At 41.2% G+C, this 20,360-nt stretch overlaps 1 protein-coding gene across 4 annotated transcripts; it reads right to left on the bottom strand.

Moving 5' to 3' along the window:
• Positions 1–8,199: 8,199 nt before the first annotated feature.
• LOC116364960 (zinc finger protein 239-like) lies at positions 8,200–18,879 on the bottom strand. Of its 4 annotated transcripts, none has more exons than XM_031817727.1 (3): positions 18,802–18,879; positions 11,295–11,454; positions 8,200–9,934 (listed from the first exon to the last, which is right to left on the bottom strand). In XM_031817727.1, the coding sequence occupies exons 1-3, from the start codon at positions 18,808–18,810 to the stop codon at positions 8,790–8,792; spliced, it is 1,314 nt and encodes a 437-aa protein (XP_031673587.1). In that variant the 5' UTR covers positions 18,811–18,879; the 3' UTR covers positions 8,200–8,789. The 4 variants fall into 4 exon arrangements, with proteins under 4 accessions (XP_031673587.1, XP_031673586.1, XP_031673588.1 ...); XM_031817726.1 differs by lacking the exon at positions 18,802–18,879 and adding an exon at positions 13,471–13,615; XM_031817728.1 differs by lacking the exon at positions 18,802–18,879 and adding an exon at positions 13,099–13,222.
• Between the last annotated feature and the right edge of the window lie 1,481 nt (positions 18,880–20,360).

Genomic DNA, 20,360 nt, shown 5'->3' with positions numbered 1-20,360 from the left:
TCTGTGGTTGACACCAACTAGATGTACTGAAGGGCTTCCTGTCCTCACAAAGCTTCATCCTGACAACCAACACATTAGTAAATGGCTTATAAACAATATGTGAACATCTTTTTGGAGCACACTTATTAGAAAAGGAGGAATGTTGGAAAATAACCCTATTAAAATTATTTTAAATGTTAACATAATTTGACCATACTAATAAGCCTATGGTTTCTCTGTAGTTCTGTATGTCCAACCAGCTACACTAAAACCTGGTGTTTTCAGTGTACTGTACCACAGGGCTCTCTACTGGCAGCTCAACAAAACAACCATCAATCTGACTGAAAGTCTATTGAGTAGCACTGTGTCACAGCTGTTGAAGGAGGAGGACCAAGGTGCAACGTGGTGAGCGTTCATATTCCCTTTTTATTCAGGATGATGCCGGCAAAAACAAAAACCAATCCAAAACCAACCGTGAAGCTTAAGGCAATAGTACCAAGAAACAAAGACAACTTCCCACACAGAAAGGAGGGAAAGGCTACCTAAGTATGGTTCCCAATCAGAGACACCGATAGACAGCTGTCCCTGATTGAGAACCATGTCCGGCCAAAACATAGAAATACAAAATCATAGATAACAAAACATAGAATGCCCACCCCAAATCACACCCTGACCAAACCAAATAGAGACATTAAAAGGCTCTCTAAAGGTCAGGGCGTGACACCCTGGGGTGGTTGAATTTCACAGCAGCGTACTGGACATCCTGGTCCTGTTTCTGGGGCTGACGCAGCTGCTTCCTTCAAATATGATTGTTCCCCAACAGACAATACAGGAGTGTGGAGATTATTGTAGCCTTCTACGGTACATGAGACAAAAATGACATATTGGTTTCTCATCTATAAATAACTACTAACTACTAATAATTTAAAATAAAATTGTATTTCTACATATTTTAGGATGATTTTGTTAGCTGTTATTCTTCAATAACCCCAAAGCAAATCCGTGGGAGAAAGATATATTTTTTCAAAGAGAATAAATCATAGTTGTTATGCTGGGAAGTAGATGGTAGATGTTTATTCTTCCCTGTCTTCAGTGTTTTCTCCACTGAACAAAGAGACAGGATATAGTTATACCCAAGCCTAGCCTGTGGTTGACCAAATATAATTCCTTGCAGTAAAATTGGGCCAATGGCCAAATACCAATATCCTGTTTCAGGCCCAATGTATAGACACGATCCGGCTGTTTGGTCACACATATGACTCAGTGTAAAGCATCCTATGGGCCAGATGCGGTCCAAATGTTGAAGATATTTGCCTGGTTAAAATTTTATTTTACAGGGAACAGTGGAATAAGTGGCTTGTTCAGGGGCAGAATTACAGATTTTAACCTTGTCAGCTCGGGGATTTCATCCAGCAACCTTTTGATTACTGGCCCAATGCTCTAACCACTAGGCTACCTGCCGCTCCAAAAGTTGTGGATGGTTTGTCCTCTGAGAAATCAATGGTAAGTTTCGGTGTTCCTCAAAGTTCAGTTTTAGGACCACTATTGTGTTCACTATATATTCTACCTCTTGGTTATGTCATTCGGAAACACAATGTCAGCTTTCAATGCTTTGCAGACGACACACAGCTGTACGTTTCAATGAAACCGAAGCCCCAAAATTGCCTACCCTGGAGTCTGTGTTTCAGACATAAGGAAATGGATGGCAGCAAATGTTTTGGTTTTAAATTCAGACAAAACAGAGATGCTAGTTCTAGGTCCTAAGAAACAAATATATCTGCTGTTTGACCTGACAATTAATCTCAATGGTTATACATTCATTTCAAATAAAGCTGAAGGATCACTGATTTCTCTTTGACAAAACATTTTCAAGAGCAGTTTTTCCATCTTGGTAACATCTAAAATATCTGAAACCTTTTCTCCAAAAATGATGCAGAAAAGCTTATCCATGCTTTTGCACATCAAGATTAGACTTCTGCAATGCTCTACTCTCCAGCTACTCGGATAAATAACTAAATAAACTTCAGCTAGGGATAAATACGGCTACTAGAATCTTGACTAGAACCATAAAATGTTGCTCCAGTGCTAGCCTCTCTACACTGGCTTCCTGTTAAGGTTTTACTGCTAACCTACAAAGCATTACATGTACTTGCTCCTATCTTCCCTCTGATATGGTCCTGCCGTATATACCTGCATGTACGCAACGGTCACAACATGCAGGTCACCTTACTTTTCCTAGAATTTCTAACCTGGAGGTAGGGCTTTCTCCTACAGAGAAACATTTTGATGGAATGGTCTGTCAATCCATGTGATACACGCAGACTTGGCATCAACCTGTAGCCTTTTCCTGCAGTCAAATGACCTAGTGGCCTCATGGGTGGAATGATATTAATATTTTTCATAATTTCATAATCAATAAACATATTTTTTGTAATGTAATGTATATAAAGTGTAATATTGGGATGGAAACTCTAAATGGAATCAATTTAAACTCTGTAGCTGACATGGTACAGGTGTCTTCTTTTTTGTAAGCCCATAACCATGTGTTTGAGGTGAATACTTTTGTTTCAAAGTAGATTTGTTTGGCTACCAAGAAACACTCTGTGTGACCCTGATTTAGCCCACTGCAGTAAAAGGTTAAGTCTGTACTGAAGACTCATCTCTTCAGTTGGTCCTATGATTGAGTGTCCCAGGGGTGCGAAGGTGAACGGCAAGGCACTGGAGTGACAAACCACCCTTGCTGTCTCTGCCTGGCTCCCCTCTCTCCATTTGGGATTCTCTGCCTCTGACCCTATTGCGGGGGCTGAATCACTGGCTTGCTAGTGCTCTCCCATGCCTTCCCTAGGAGAGGTGCATCACACCGTGCCAGGCTTTTTTCGCTATGCTCTAATTGAGTGAGTTGAGTCACTGACATGATCTTCCTGTCTGGTTCTGCTGTATTTGGGCTTGTGCAGTGGAGGAGATCTTCATGGGCTATACTCCACCTTGTCTCAAGGTAGTTAGTTGGTGGTCTGTTGATATCCCTTTGATGGTGTGGCCCTGTCCGGGGGTATCGTCGGACGGGGCCACAGTGTCCCCTGACCCCCCTGTCTCAGTCTCCAGTATCTATTCTGCAATAGTCTATGTGCCGGAGGGCTAGGGTCAGTCAATTCCCCTGTCTTATCTGGTATCCTGGAACTCTGACCTGTTCACTGGACGTGCTACCTTGCTTCCTGCTGCTGCTGTTTGACTGCTGTTTCTTTTTCTCTCTCTCTCTCTCTCCCTTCCCCCCTCTTTCTCTCTCCCTTCCCCCCTCTCACCCTCTCCCTTTTTCTCTCTCTCTCTCTCCCTTCATCTCCCTCTGTCTCTCCCCCCCCCCCCCCCCCCCTCTCTCCCTTTTTCTCTCCCTCTCTCCCGCTGACATGAGTTGCTGACCTGTTGCACCCTCTATAACCACTGTGATTATTATTTGACCCTGCTGGTCATCTCTGAACATTTGAACATTTTGTAGAACAATCTGCCCTTAACGGCCACGTACTCTTATAATCTCCACTGAGCCAGAAGAGGACTGGCAACACCTCAGGGCTTGATTGTTTGATTGCTTCTGGGCCAGCTATGGTATAAATAAATATGTGGAAATAGTTATGAATCGTTTAAAAAATCCGTCATAAAACAATCCCCGAGCTGACAAGGTAAACATCTGTCATTCTGCCCCTGAACAAGGAAGTTAACCCACTGTTACAATGAACCCACTGCATCAATGAATTTAGATTAGTTCCAGGTGCTGTCTGTGTGTGGGGTGGGGTTTTGTGTTTAGATGTCTGTTGTTTCCCGGTGTCCAGAGATCCCTCTTATCCATGTACAGGTTGGCGTGCTCTGGAAGAGAGGGGAGAGTGTGGCCTTATCTAAATTCAGTGGAACTTTGTAAGTGTTCCCATCTCCCTCCAGATCCTCTCTGTCTTCCTGAGCACACCTTCCTCAACTATACACTTCTGTAATTATTGGAACACTAAGATACACTAATATTTTCATTGGACAGCTTGTTGTATGAGCGACAGCACCAAAGATTGTTTTGTTTGTGTGGAGCACTCCATTGGTTAATGATTTATGGCTGCTATATATTGTTGCTTAGATACAAAAGATAAACAGAAGCTGTCAATTGCAGCGTCTCACTGTGTCATTTCCATGCCCCACCCCTGATGAAAAGAACCTGTGTTTAGTTGTATTTAGTCATTTATTGAGGACCTCACCTCATTAAACAAGGTGGCATAGCAGCTACAACCTTCAACCTGTTGAACTGGTATCATTTGTTTGGCCCTTAACAGTTAAAGAGGAAATCTGTGTCTGAAATGTCACCTGACAGTATGTAGGGAATAGGATGCCTTTCCAGACACAGACTATGTGTAGGTTTAGTGTGGTGTATGGATGGGATGTTTAAATCACTGTGATTTATAGTACATTTACTATAAGACCCCATGAATAAAGTTGGTTATATTGTGTTATTTAAAGCTGGAATCCTTAATGCTGAAACTCCCCGTTTGAGATATTACAACAACAAGGAAGTTGCTGTAAAAAAAAAAGATCCCCCCTCTATGATTGGATTGAATCCCTCCCAATGTCTATTGAGCAGCACTGGGGCTGTTGAATTTCAAAGTAGTGTACTGGAAATCCTCGTCCTGTTTTTGGGGGTGAGACGGTGGGACGGTGGAGTCCAGAGGCACTTCCTGGTTTCTGTGTTAGATGCTGGGGTAGGTAACGTCATCCTGCTCGTCTGTGATCGCTCTCTGTGCTGCAATAGGGGCCATGGCCATGCCTGAGATGTTGTCATACACTGGATTAGAGTCTCTCTGATGGGGAGAGAAGACAGACAACATGAGGGGTGAAAGATATTACCACAGTCATTGAGTCCATCTAAATACAGATCACTGTAGCTCTTAGTCAACTGATTCCAGAAGACTCACCTGTCCGTTCTCTGCTGTGTCTCTTCTGTCTCTTGTGTCAGAGGTGGAATTGGAGGCCTTCTTCCTGTTTTGTGAATGAATGTATCAATTAATAAATCAATCAACAATCAATCAAGCAATATAAATGATTTTGATCATTATAAAATATAATTTGAAAAAGGATAAATTCATCTCACTAACCTGAACCCAAAGACACAGAGTATTCGAATCAGAACAACAACTATGATTCCTACAACATCATTCTTCAAAGACTAACGTAACAGGCAATTCTCGTAGTCTTCAACAGCACAGGAGTAGCTGCCTGTATCCTCACTGCTGACTGGGTCTAGGATCAGGAAGTTATCTTGGGTGTTTGGGTTGGTGAGAAGTTGTCCGTTCTTGTACCAGATGTAGGTGGGGTTGTCAGTTAGAGTACAGGTGGTGCTACAGGTCAGTGTCACCTTCCCTTCCTCTGTGCCAGGAGTCTCCTTCACCTGCAGGTCTGAAAAGGGGGAAATGAAGACAAAATAGCACAATCATCATTATTTCCACCAATAATATAATGACTAGATGATATAATACTGTAAGGACAGTATTACCTGTGACAGAGTTATTCCAGGGAAGCCGTTTCCCCATTTTACCTCCGTTGTTGTAAATCTAAACTTATATTCAGCAGAGTCACTCTCTCTCAGGTCTGTGATTCTCAGGGTGGAGTCCTTGTGTGTAGTTGGATGGTACTTCACACTACCTGCATATTCTGGGTCCTGGCTTAGATCTGCAGTAACTCCAGACTCCCATTTGTTGAACCAGGATACTTCTGTGACGTTATGCCAGCTGGGATGTCTATACGTGCAGGTAATGTCCACTGTTGACCCCTTCAAGGCACAGATATCCTCTTGGTGTAAGTCACATTCAAACAGCTCAGACCATGAACACCTGAAACTAAATGTATCTGATCAATTCCTCAAATGATAATGAGACTATTTTCAAGTGTTTTAGATGTATAGGACTGGTTCATTTAAAATGAATAAAATATATAGACACACACAGTGCATTCAGAAAGTATTCAGAACCCTTGACATTTTCATGTTGTTACATTACAGTCTTATTCTAAAATTCATTCCAAAAATGTAAATTCTAAAACGATATAACAAGATAACATTCCATCAGCCATTTTCTACCTTGTATATTATACTGTATAGTTCCTACTAGTGTTACTATCCAAGAGTGCACCAATTTGTCTGTTTTCCCCACATGTTCTACTATTGGTCCACAAGCCTTAATGATTGATACTTAAGATGATTATTATAGGTGAGTTCAGACTCACACAATGTAGGAGCGAGAAAATCCTCATGGTCTTTTACAGCACAGGAGTAACTGTCTGTAGAGTAACACCCGACCACTAGAGTATTACAGGAGTATTGTTGGGAAGTAGGGTCATGGAGATGTTGTCCGTTCTTGTACCAGATGTAGGTGAGGTTGTCAGTCAGAAGACAGGTGGTGCTACAGGTCAGTGTTCTCTTCTATTCCTCTGTGGAGGAAGACACCTTCACCTGCAGCTCTGAATGATTCTAATTAATTATTAGAATTAGATATTATATATTACCTGTAGATATTCCCAGTAGATATTATATATTACCTGTAGATATTATATATTACCTATATATATTATATATTACCTGTGTCAGTCAGAGTTGTTCCAGGGAAGCTGTACCCCCATTCTGCATACTGTGTTGTAAATCTGAACATGTACTCAGCTGAATCTCTCTCAGGTCTGTGATTTCTTTTCACTCAACAAAACCTCAATTTGTACGATTTGACTGAGTCACAGTTCATATAAAGAAATCAGTCAACTGTTCTAAATGAATTAGACCCTAATCTATGGATTTCACATGACTGAGAATACAGATATGATTAAAGTCAGAAGTTTACAAACACTTAGGTTGGAGTCATTAAAACTTGTTTTTCAACCACTCCACAAATTTCTTGTTAACAAACTATAGTGTTTGCAAGTCGGTTAGGACATCTACTTTGTACATGACACAAGTAATTTTTCCAACAATTGTTTACAGACAGATTATGTCACTTATAATTCACTATATCACAATTCCAGTGGGTCAGAAGTTTACATACACTAAGTTGACTGTGTCTTTAAACAGCTTGGTGTCACGTTCGTCGTTGTGATATGGGTTCCACATGTTAATTAAATGAAACGCACAAAAACAATAAAGAACGAACGGAACGTGAAGTAGATGAATTGCTGACAGGCAACTACACATAAATAAGAACCCACAATACAGTGGGGGAAATGGCTGCCTAACCAAAATAGAGAATAAAAAGGCTCTCTACGTTCAGGGCGTGACAGTAACCTCCCCCCAAAGTTGCGGACTCCGGCCGCAAAACCTGAAAACAACTGGGGAGGGTAAGGGGGTGACAAGTGTCGGCTCTGGTGCAGGTCTTTGCCCCCGCCCAGACCACGGGTCAGGCCATGGGTAGAATGCCGTGCTCGGACTGGGCATCGGCGCCGTGCCTGGCTCTCCAGACCGTTGACCGTCGCAGGAGGTTTCCGGACCGTTGACCGTCGCTGGAGGTTTCCGGACCGTTGACCGTCGCTGGAGGTTTCCGGACCGTTGACCGTCGCTGGAGGTTTCCGGACCGTTGACCGTCGCTGGAGGTTTCCGGACCGTTGACCGTCGCTGGAGGTTTCCGGACCGTTGACCGTCGCTGGAGGTTTCCGGACCGTTGACCGTCGCTGGAGGTTTCCGGACCGTTGACCGTCGCTGGAGGTTCCAGACCGTTGACCGTCGCTGGAGGTTCCAGACCGTTGACCGTCGCAGGAGGTTCCGGACTGTGAACCGTCGCAGGAAGCTCCGGACTGGGAACCGTCGCCGGAAGCTCTGGACTACCAAATACTAATTGAGTGTATCTAAACTTCTGACCCACTGGGTATGTGATGAAAGAAATAAAAGCTGAAATAAATCACACTCCACTATTATTCTGACATTTCACATTCTTAAAATAAAGTGGTGATCCTAACTGACCTAAAACAGGGAATTTGTACTAGGATTAAATGTCATGATTTGTGAAAAACTGAGTTTAAATGTATTTGGCTAAGGTGTATGTAAACTTCCGACTTCAACTGTATGCATCTGTTGGTCACAGATACCTTAAAAAAAACAGTAGTCAGTATCTGGTGTGACCACCATTTGCCTCATGCAGTGTGACATAAGATAAAGGATTTAATGTGTTTTTGTATTGAATACATGTGTCGTGGAAATTACTACCGAGGACTCAGTCAAACTTAAATTAATAATGATTTATTATCAGCCAGCTGGAGAGATTCCAACAAACTTACGGTCAGGAGCTCTTTCGGGGCAGTCCCGTTAGTCCTCTTATATACTGGTAACACAGACAGGTTATATTTGCATGATTTACATTATTCATCATTAACATTTGGTTCCTGCATGTAAATTATAGAACATATTCTGAGAGTTCTGCCAAAAGGTCTGAGGGGGTCATGACTGTCTCCCCCTCATATCTCTACCCAGCACCTACAGGAACCAATGACTGTATGAGACATGATGTACAATTCAAGACTCTCTCTTGCGATAACATTTCCCCCACACATGAATATACACCTACCATTGGTGAAACATTTTTATTATACATTATTTAATGGATAATATGAGTTCATAAATTAAAAGATAGCTCTGAACACCTCCTCCCCCACCCCACCACACACACAGCACTTCTACTCCAAGACGCTTGTAACATATGGATCCAGAGCTGCATATTATGCTACATATGTTACCATGGCAATCAGACATACTAAAGTGTTAGAGAATGGGAGCTGGATGACTGTTTACAAGATGTTTTCTATGTAAACTTTATTTAGGGATCTGGAACCGGTGCCAGAGAGAAGGGAGATGAAAGAAAACATGTTTGTGCTTTCTGGTGTTTTATCAGTGACCCTGAACGAGCAAAACTCTTCCCACACGGATCACAGCTATAAGGCTTCTCTCCTGTGTGTATGCGTTGGTGTAGAGTCAGGGATCCTGATTGATTGAAGCTCTTCCCACACTGATCACAGCTATAAGGCTTCTCTCCTGTGTGTATGCGTTGGTGTAGAGTCAGGGATCCTGATCGACTGAAGCTCTTCGCACATTGATCACAGCTATAAGGCTTCTCTCCTGTGTGTATGCGTTGGTGTGCAGTCAGGTGATCTGACGTCCTGAAACTCTTCTCACACTGATCACAGCTATAAGGCTTCTCTCCTGTGTGTATGCGTTGGTGTTTGATCAGGTCTCCTGATCGACTGAAGCTCTTTCCACACTGATCACAGCTATAAGGCTTCTCTCCTGTGTGTATGCGTTGGTGTAGAGTCAGGGATCCTGAATGATTGAAGCTCTTCCCACACTGATCACAGCTATAAGGCTTCGCTCCTGTGTGTATGCGTTGGTGTCTAGTCAGGTCTCCTAATCGACTGAAGCTCTTTCCACACTGATCACAGCTATAAGGCTTCTCTCCTGTGTGTATGCGTTGGTGTTTAGTCAGGGATCCTGATTGATTGAAGCTCTTCCCACACTGATCACAGCTATAAGGCTTCTCTCCTGTGTGTATGCGTTGGTGTAGAGTCAGGGATCCTGAATGATTGAAGCTCTTCCCACACTGATCACAGCTATAAGGCTTCTCTCCTGTGTGTTTGTGGTTAGTCTGGGCTCCTGACTGATTTAAGTATTTCCCACAATCAAAGCAGGTATAAGGTCCCTCCCCTGAATGAATTCTCTGAGATTTTAAGGTATTAGATGCATGCTCTAGAGTGTGAATTTGCTCATGATTTGTCAAGTCCTGTTTAGCAAAACTCTTCCCACAGTCAGAGCAGCAGTGGTGAGGTTTTTTCCCTGTACCTCTATGCTGGTGTTTGAGGTGTTCTGATCTGGAGAGACTCTTCTCTTTCTTGTCAGCATCATGATGTTTTTGAGGCTCCCCAGATGATAAGCCCCTCCCACTTAGAGAGCAACGATTAGGGATGTCCCCTGTGAAACAAAGACATTGAATAGTTAGGTTTTGCAAGTATGGGTCCATAAACAGATGGGTCCTTCCATGAAATTAAGGCCTTTTGGGTCCCTTTCATATTTTCCAGTAGAAATTGTACATCAGTATTACATTTTAACAAGTTCTTCCATCAACCCTGTGTCACATCATCCCTGTGTCACATCAACCCTGTGTCACATCAACCCTGTGTCACATCAACCCTGTGTCACATCAACCCTGTGTCACATCATCCCTGTGTCACATCAACCCTGTGTCACTTCTATTAAGATTTTAACCCAACTAACACAATCATTTCTCCAAGTTTTACCATCGTTGAGTAAATGTACAAGTGCAGAATAATACGATTATTGTGAAGCCAATTAGTACAAGAGTTTGATTTAAACGTTGACATGCTTTGAAATAACAATTTCCCTAATAATCCTGTTTACATGGACACATCTGAAATCAGGCTGCCTGACGGGACTTCGATAAACGCTGAAAATTGTCAATCAAAATAAACGCTCTTCCACAGCGACTATGTTGTTTTTAAGCAGTATAACGTTTGTATGTGAAAACTATTTCTAAGATTAGTACTTTGTTTTTCCTAAACTCACTGCACTCGGTCAAAAAGAAGTTAGCTGGCGCTGCTTGTAGTAGCACATACACAGATTAAAGTGTAGGACCTCACTGAAGGCCCAGGCCCCAGGCCACTGGTTATGACCTTACACCAATTAACATAAGCAGAGTAAGGTGTTTACATGACTAATGCCACACTCATCCTACTGCCATAATCAGTTTAATAGCAAATGATTAGTGTGCATGTAAAGTCCTAGTTATTTGGTTACTTTGACAGTCATTTCTGAACATTTACATCTGTCCCTCATTTTAAGATCAACCTGTTTTTAATATGGTGAAACTGTTCCTTACATTTTTTGGGCAAAATAAATTATTCTGTTTTTTTTGTAGAAAACTGAGCAAGTGAACCATTTTACCCATAAAGTAAAATGGTAGAATATATTTTTTTGTGAAGCTAGCATTCAATTTTCACTCCCCATGGAACAAAACTAGCTTCCATTAGCCCTGTCATAAGCACATTTGTGGCTGATTTAAAGGACTATTTTACCAATGTAAACTAGTGGTTTTGTTGTTTTCAGTTGTCCCCTGTTACTTTATTTAGCACTTAACACAGTATGCATTTCCATATAACCTCGAGATGGGAAAACATGTTTTTATGAAATCGAACATGTGCTCTTCATTAAAAAATGTTCAAATGAGGTGAAATCCAAAAAAATTTGGGGGGGGACCAAATTATACTTTTCAAAATTGGGTGGAACTAACTAATCCACACACCATGGTTCTTACTTAATGAAATCATATCTCCATGTTCCTCTTGCCCTTCTAGTCTCTCAGTTCCACTCTGTCCCGGTGTTTTCCTGCAGTCGACCAGAACCAGCAGTAAAGTTCGGAGAGGGGGTCGACCTGGGGACTCCTGGAGGGTGGAGGGGGACGGGCTAACTTTGTCCTGTTGGCCACAAGAAGTTTTACAGTTGATCATTAAACCAAATATTGTATTAATTCAGTCTAAACCTCTGATTTGGGTGCATCCCTGGAATATCCCCTTTTACCTGAAATGTTCAATCGTTCACTATAAACCACAAATCTAAGAGCATTGGATTGGTGGGTATAGGCTAGTTTCCACCATATTTCTTTATAGCAGTCATTTCCTATCGAACAGCACGGAAGAGGAGAAGCAAGAGGGATAACTGGGCCCAAAATCTGGCTTCTGGCTTATTTGATCATATATACATTTTCGTAACGAGTAGGTTGTTAGGAGTGTATTGGTAAAAGTAGGACACGTCACATCCAGGCAACTTTGAGGAAAAAAACACTTTGTATGGAAGTAGTGCCTGGTTGTCACTAGTTACCACAAACAAAGCCATAGAACACACCCATTTCTACAACTGATATTTTTTAAATAGATTTTAACCCTAACATTGAAAACACTACCTTTATGCCTAAACTTAAATACAAATACGATATAGACGTTTGACTTTGTGGCAACACGCATATCTGCCCTCTCATTGCCTATAATGGTCCCACCTGATCTTGCATCTTCCCGATTGCCTTCCAGCTGCGTTTCAAACTCAACAGCCTTCGGCTAAACCCTCAACCCTTGAATTGCGTTTTACATCCGAGTGCCTTAAATGTCCCTTGCCCAAGCGAGGGAGAGTGATGATCCGAGAGGCAACGTCCTTGGTGTAAATCTTGAAGTTTAACATAAAAACAACCAACCTAAAGCTATCAATGTACCTAGTAAGCTAACGTACCCAGCTAGCGTTGAGCATACCGGAACATTACATTTATATAGACTTTATTACATGGCTTGGCACAAAGCCAAGCTGGTCCATTTCTTTATGTAATCTTAATTTAACTAGGCAAGTCACATATTCGTATTTACAACGGCGGCCTAGGAACAGTGGGTTAACTGCCCTTTTCAGGTGTAGGGCCGCGGGTTTTGTGGAGCGATGGGTAACGATGCTTCGTGGGTGACTTTTGTTGATGTGTGCAGAGGGTCCCTGGTTCGCGCCCGGGTATGGGCGAGTGGACGGTCTAAAGTTATACTGTTACACCAATATTTTGTACAGTGCGTGAGTGCAGAGTTGGATGGTGAGACGTGCATTGCATGACGTGCAATTTTGTGTCGTTCTTATCAGAATAAAGCTACATGACTGGTGCTACATGTTGGAGTTCCGTGTCGATGACTGATTGTACACAACGCAAGACGAGTACTGTTACATTTAGACCCCTCAACATTATCAATCACCACTTAGATGACAGTTCTAATTAACAGAAAACCTAGGAATGCACTCACGGTCTTCTCTAAAAACCCCAGAGGTCCGTTTCGTCGGTTCAACCATAGGTTAACGACCTTATCTGTTTACACAGTTCACTTCTTTCTTCCTAGTTGGAATGGTGTTCATTAACTTTAATTACTCCTTGTCTGTGTCACACAATCCCTTCTTATGATCTCATATTGTTAATCAGATATAATAAAACAGAGTATAAGTTTACTTAGTTACAGTTCCATTTAAAATGATGTGTTCAGTCATTTAATCATAATTTTACCAACAATTATGAAGTAATAAAAAAATCTACTTAAACTCACAGGCTCCAGGATTTGTGAAATATGATTGCCCAAATATTTCCACGACACTAGCTACAGTTTACCATAACTGGCTAAACATGATTGTATTTACTGCCTTAATTTTGCTGGACCCCAGGAAGAGTAGCTGCTGCCTTTGTAGCTAATGGGGATCCATAATACATACAAACTTGGTTAACTGCCTTGTTCAGGGACAGAACGACAGGTGTTTATCTGGTCAGCTCGGGGATTAGGTTACTGACCCAACGCTCTAACCACTAGGCTACCTGCCGCTCCAAACAGAACACAGCAATGTGGAGGTTCAAATATGATGATAAACTAGGCCTAGACATTTTATACAACACAGCGGACATATAATGTTAAAACCAGACTTACCCGATCCATTGTGGAAGCTACTGTTTCTTGTATGATATGAACTGTTCGACCCTAGCTGTTCTCGTCAACAATTTCCTGTTGTCTTGTGCTTTAAGGTTTTATGGCAGACTACACCTATTGGAGTATTACCGCCACCTACTGTAAGGCGAGTGAACGAAGAAGAAAAATATCTATCCAAATTATTTATATCGTCGGTGAAGAATTCATGCAGTACATCTCTCCATAATTGTGTAAAATCTTCATGAATATGTTCCATTATAAATCTACTGATGTCTTGCCACATTCTTTACTTGAATACCATAAAAAAAGATTCAACACGGTTTCTGGTCATTTCAAACGGTACAATTTGAATGTGTTTCTTTTTTTAAACTTCTTCATATAGTGGTTGGCAGGATAATATAAATTGATCATTTTATAATAAACGTCCTTAATTGTGTTAGTCAGTACGTTTGTGTGAGACAACAAATATGATCAATAAAACAATTCCAATAAGGAATTACATAGGGTGATAGATAGATACAAAATCCTGTTGATACAAGGCAAGTATCACTCTGTTGTTGAACAGACCAAAACAAAAACTAATCTTTACTACTATTGAGTCAACAGCTGTAATCGAAGGAAGGTTCTGAGGGTCTTAACATGTTCCTGAATAATAAAGCAACACCTGAGGGAATTGAGACTCTATATAAATAGGGATAGGATAGGATATTATTTCTGAACCAATATTCTAAAAACAAAGATTTATTGTTACACAATATGTGCTGATTATTCCAGATATAATATACGTGTGGAGAGAAATTATGCTTCTAAATGACGGTTCATGACTAGAAAACCTGCTGATGAAAAGCAGAGCTTCACTGGAACTTTGTCAATAGCAAACCAACATGAAGTTAAGGCCACCAAAAGTAGAAAAGGCATGATGAGGAATAAGGTTTCACATAGAAGTAGGTCTTCTTATGTCAGTGTTTTATCAAATTGATCTTAAAAGTATTATTTAAGGTAGGAATGTCCAGAAAATTCAGCCCACCATACTCACTGTGTTCAATGCAACAGTTTCCTAATGTGACGAGTTCGGTTTCTCCACAGAAAGTTAAAAAGCATCTGGTCTGTTGAAAGGGTTCTACATGGAATCCTAAAGAGTTCTACCTGGAACCAAAGAGGTTCTAACTGAAACACAAAAGGGTTCTTCAAAGGGTTCTCCTATGGGGACAGCCGAAGAACCCTTTCAGGTTCTAGATAGCACCTTTCTTTCTAAGAGTGTAGTACTGCTACACCCACTCCTCTACAACACTTCAACCGACCAAATAAATGATGTCATGGAGCATCACCATGGCGATGATGATTTGTGAGACGTCATTGCATGGACAATCCACAATAGCGACTTAATGACATTTGGAGTTCCTGACATCATTTGTTTGACTTCTAACTGTTAGAGGGGATGGCTGCATCTGAAATGTCACCTGACAGTATATAGGTAATAGGATGCCCATTTCAGACAGACTATGTGTAGGTGTATCTAGTCTGGTGAATGGATGGTTTAATAGATTGGTCCTGAGTGGCGTAGCGTTCTAAGGTTCAGCATCTCAGTGCAAGAGTCATCACTGATGGAAGACAAGACTATATGAAAAGTGGATTGGCGATGGCTAGAAGGTCGGTGACGTCGAACGCCAAACGCCCACCCGAACAAGAGGGGACCAACGTCGGTGGAAGTTGTGACACACGTGTGCTTTCTGGTGTTTTATCATTGACTCTTTCCACTGTGGTGGACATTTTAATATTATAGTTTTATATTATTCTACTATACTGTTAAATTAGACATACTATACTGTTTTTACTTAGATAATTGTCTATTGTTATATGTTACTATATTACTGAGGGAATTGTCTATTGTTATATGCTAATATTCTTTGCTGATACAGGCTTGTCTTGTGTGACTTAGTCATAACTCTGAGCGTACAGATGTATGAGCTGTTTGGGTGCTACCACAGTATGTGACCTCCGCTGTTTACAATCAGCAGGAATGTAGCTATGTGGGAAGTGCAGGGAGGAAGAGTGAGTGGTGGCGATATCAGCCATCATGATCTACACAGACCAGCTAAATTACTTCGTACAAATCTGTTTCCAGTGCCTGTTTCTGAACATCTGCTAACTGTCAAAGATAAAAAAGGATTGTACTTTCAATAAAAGGCAAAAGACAGCTCTGTTCATTGAGTTTTCAACACGGACTATTCTTAGTGATGGTTGATTGCTTCATTTTTGCATATCTTACAATAAATATATTGTTTGAAAAGTCTCTCTTCCTATAGCATTTCTCTGACACCACAAAGACAGGAGTAAGGATTCTCTCCAGCGTGTGCAAGCAGGAATTGAGTTTAATAAGAAGAACATTGTTAGATACAGTCGTAAATATTGATACTTTTAAGAGAACGGGGCTGGGAGATAGGATTTAGTTGCTGGCCCACCCTCCAGTACAGTAGGTGGTGTAATGTACCATAAAGTTGATAGGATTTAGTTGCTGGCCCACACTCCAGTACAGTAGGTGGTGTAATGTACCATAAAGTTGATAGGATTTAGTTGCTGGCCCACACTCCAGTACAGTAGGTGGTGTAATGTACCATAAAGTTGATAGGATTAGTTGCTGGCCCACCCTCCAGTACAGTAGGTGGTGTAATGTACCATAAAGTTGATAGGATTTAGTTGCTGGCCCACCCTCCAGTACAGTAGGTGGTGTAATGTACCATAAAGTTGATAGGATTAGTTGCTGGCCCACCCTCCAGTACAGTAGGTGGTGTAATGTACCATAAAGTGATAGGATTTTAGTTGCTGGGCCCACCCTCCAGTACAGTAGGTGGTGTAATGTACCATAAAGTTGATAGGATTTAGTTGCTGGCCCACCCTCCAGTACAGTAGGTGGTGTAATGTACCATAAAGTTGATAGGATTTAGTTGCTGGCCCACCTCCAGTACAGTAGTGGTGTAATGTACCATAAAGTTGCTAGGATTTAGTTGCTGGCCCACCTCCAGTTACAGTAGTGGGGTAATGTACCATAAAGTTGATAGGATTTTGTTGCTGGCCCACACTCCAGTACAAGTAGGTGGTGTGAAGTTACCATAAAGTTGATAGGATTTAAGTTGCTGGCCCACCCTCCAGTACAGTAGGTGGTGTTAATGTACCATAAAGTTGATAGGATTTAGTTGCCTGGCCCACCCTCCAGTACAGTAGGTGGTGTAATGTACCATAAAGTGATAGGTATTTAGTTGCTGGCCCCACCCTCCAGTACAGTAGGTGGTGTAATGTACCATAAAGTTGATAGGATTTAGGTTGCTGGCCCACCCTCCAGTACAGTAGGTGGTGTAATGTACCATAAAGATGATAGGATTTAGTTGCTGTCCCACCTCCAGTACAGTAGGTGGTGTAATGTACCATAAAGTTGATAGGATTTTGTTGCTGGCCCACACTCCAGTACAGTAGGTGGTGTAATGTACCATAAAGTTGATAGGATTTTGTTGCTGGCCCACACTCCAGTACAGTAGGTGTGGTAATGTACCATAAAGTTGATAGGATTTAGTTGCTGGCCCCACACTCCAGTACAGTAGGTGGGTGTAATGTACCATAAAGTTGATAGGATTTAGTTGCTGGCCCACACTCCAGTACAGTAGGTGGTGTAATGTAACCATAAAGTTGGATGCCAACCACCGATAAACCCCAAAGAAGAATATGTATTTTCTTGTCAGAGTGAGTATCTAGTCATATAATGGATAATCTGACTTTCAAATCAGTGGAGGTGAACAAGTGCCACATTTTGGGAGGAAAGTAGAGATATATTAGGTAATATGACAAGATTTCCAAACATGATATAGCTGTAGATTAACGTTACTTTGCTGAGGGAAAAAATATCCTAACAAGTTTTACAATCATGTTTATTTTTGTCCAGCAGTTTAAACCGAACACAGGAATGTGGAGGATAAAAGGTGATGAAAACTAGTCCTATACATTTTATACAACACAGCGGGCATATGTTAAAACCAGATTTACCTGATCCATTGCGGAAGCCATTGTTTCTTTGTATGGCATGAAATGTTGTAGGGTACAGTTTGACAACTTTGTTGTAGTGTTCGGATAATGACAGCTAGTAATGAGTGCCGAGAGAAAATTCGATTCTCAAGACTGCAACTGATGCGCCCTAGACCAGAACAATCAAACATCTATTTAAATATCCAAACGTAAGTAGAACAAATAAACGTCTCATGTAGCCTAGTATTACTTCAGAAAGTTCCTGGATAACATTTTACGTGATCAATTAAAGTCGAGTAAAGTTCAAGAAAATGTTCACAACACCCCTTTCACTAAGAATCCTGTTGTCTGCTATCGTCTACTTTTACCTGGCAGCCACTTGGAACAGATGCACAAAGAGGGAGGATCTCAACAGGCCTCTCTCTCGTGAGGGAGTGTCTGGGAATGAAATGTTTCCGGTCTTTCGCTGCTGATACAATGGCAGCTGCTGTTCACTACCAGCACAAATAGGAAAAAAATAGCTATTTATGCAAGTCTTTGCAATGGGTGCATCAAACCTAATTCACAAGTAATTCTCCGGTCAAAAATAAACGTAAGTCCAGTGGTGGAAAAGTACCCAATAGTCATACTTGAGTCAAAGTAAAGATACCATAATAGAAAAATGACTCAAGTAAAAGTCACACAGTTAAAGCTACTTGAGTAAAAGTATTTGTAAAAGTATTTGGTTTGAAATATACTTAAGTATCAAAGGTAAATGTAATTGTTCAAGTATAAGTATGAATAATTCAAATGTCTTTATACAAAGCAAACCGGAAGGCACAAATGTATTGTTTTTTTAATTATTTACGGATAGGCAGGGGCACACTCCAACACTCAGACATAATTTACAAAAAAGTATTTGTATTTAGTGAGTCCACTAGATCAGAGGCAGTGGGGAGGACCAGGGATGTTCTCTTGATAAGTGTGTGAATTGAACCATTTTCCGGTCCTGCTAAGCATTCGAAATGTAACGAGTACATTTTAAGGAGTAAAAAGTACATCATTTTCTACAGGAATGTAGTAAAGTAAAAGTTTTCAAATATATAAATAGTAAAGTACAGATACCCCAAAAAACGAATTATGTAGGTACTTTAAAATATTGTTTAATTAAGTACTTCACACCACTGTGTAAGTCTTTCTTCTTAACTAAACTACAGTCAAATATACTGTATTTATAACTAACACCCTTCTGTCTATGTATATAACTTGTATACAATAAATAACCAAAAGCAAAGCACAGCACAGCAGGCCTATACTGTTAAAAGTAAACCAGACTACCGGATCCATCGTGGAAGCTATTGTTTTCTTCAGTGTTTCTTACTAAGACAAGAAATGGGTAGGCTACATACAGTACAGTTTACTATGTTCTCACAGAGTTCAGATAAGGATTAGGGGGTTGCAGGGGAGAATTCCTGTCCTCAAGTCTGCAACTGATGCACCCCTAGACCAGAGCAATCAAACATCTATTGAAATATCCAAGCTTGATTACGTTATGACAGCATAACGTCTCACATCTTTATTTAACTAGGCAAGTCAGATAAGAACACATTTTTATTTACAATGACGGCAGAGGAACAGTGGGATAACTGCCTTGTTCAAGGGCAGAACTGAGTTGTTTACCTTGTCGGCTCGGGATTCGATTTAGCAACCTTCGGTTACTGGCCCAACGGTCTAACCACTAGGCTACCTGGCTGCCTCCAGGCTAATCTTACTTCAGAAAGTTCCTCGATAAGATTTTACCAAAACTATACAGATTGAGTAAAGTCAAGAAAATGTTCACAACACCCCTTCCAAAAGTATCCTGTATGTCTGCTATCGTCTGCTTTTACCTGACAGCAACTTGGAACAGAGTTCACATTTGAGTCCAGATGTTCTAAGGCTGTTGTTGCATCTCCCTCAATTCAGCCTGGAATCATAAGAGAGACAACAACACACTTTATAACTGGTGAAAAACTACACTGATACTTCCATTAAGCAGGAAAAACGTCTCTATCATAACAGATGTGGAGCACTGCAAGACACGTGTTCTCTGTTGTTGTTTTAAACCTGTTTATCTCAGGACCGACTATCAACACTGAGTATTGGACACAGGGTAACAACATATCCTGGTCTCTATTCTCAGGACCATGACTACAACACTGAGTATTGGGAACACAGGGTAACAACATATCCTGGTCTCTATTCTCAGGACCAGGACTATAACACTGAGTATTGGGACACAGGGTAACAACATATCCTGGTCTCTATTCTCAGGACCAGGACTATAACACTGAGTATTGGGACACAGGGTAACAACATATCCTGGTCTCTATTCTCAGGACCATGACTACAACACTGAGTATTGGGACACAGGGTAACAACATATCCTGGTCTCTATTCTCAGGACCATGACTACAACACTGAGTATTGGGACACAGGGTAACAACATATCCTGGTCTCTATTCTCAGGACCAGGACTATAACACTGAGTATTGGGACACAGGGTAACAACATATCCTGGTCTCTATTCTCAGGACCAGGACTACAACACTGAGTATTGGAACCCAGGGTAACAACATATCCTGGTCTCTATTCTCAGGACCAGGACTATAACACTGAGTATTGGGACACAGGGTAACAACATATCCTGGTCTCTATTCTCAGGACCAGGACTACAACACTGAGTATTGGGACCCAGGGTAACAACATATCCTGGTCTCTATTCTCAGGACCAGGACTATAACACTGAGTATTGGGACCAGGGGTAACAACATATCCTGGTCTCTATTCTCAGGACCAGGACTATAACACTGAGTATTGGACACAGGGTAACAACATCGACATTTATCAATGTCCCA

Source organism: Oncorhynchus kisutch, unplaced genomic scaffold (assembly GCF_002021735.2).
Source record: "Oncorhynchus kisutch isolate 150728-3 unplaced genomic scaffold, Okis_V2 scaffold1127, whole genome shotgun sequence".
Classification (NCBI taxonomy): domain Eukaryota; kingdom Metazoa; phylum Chordata; class Actinopteri; order Salmoniformes; family Salmonidae; genus Oncorhynchus; species Oncorhynchus kisutch.
Note: the sequence above shows the minus strand (reverse complement) of the source record. Positions and strands in the feature narration are given on the sequence as shown.

Coding starts and splice junctions, on each gene's coding strand:
- LOC116364960 (XM_031817725.1), bottom strand. Junction 9,935..11,294: donor TGGAGATATGATTTCATTAA/GTAAGAACCATG, acceptor TTTGTTTCACAG/GGGACATCCCTAATCGTTGC.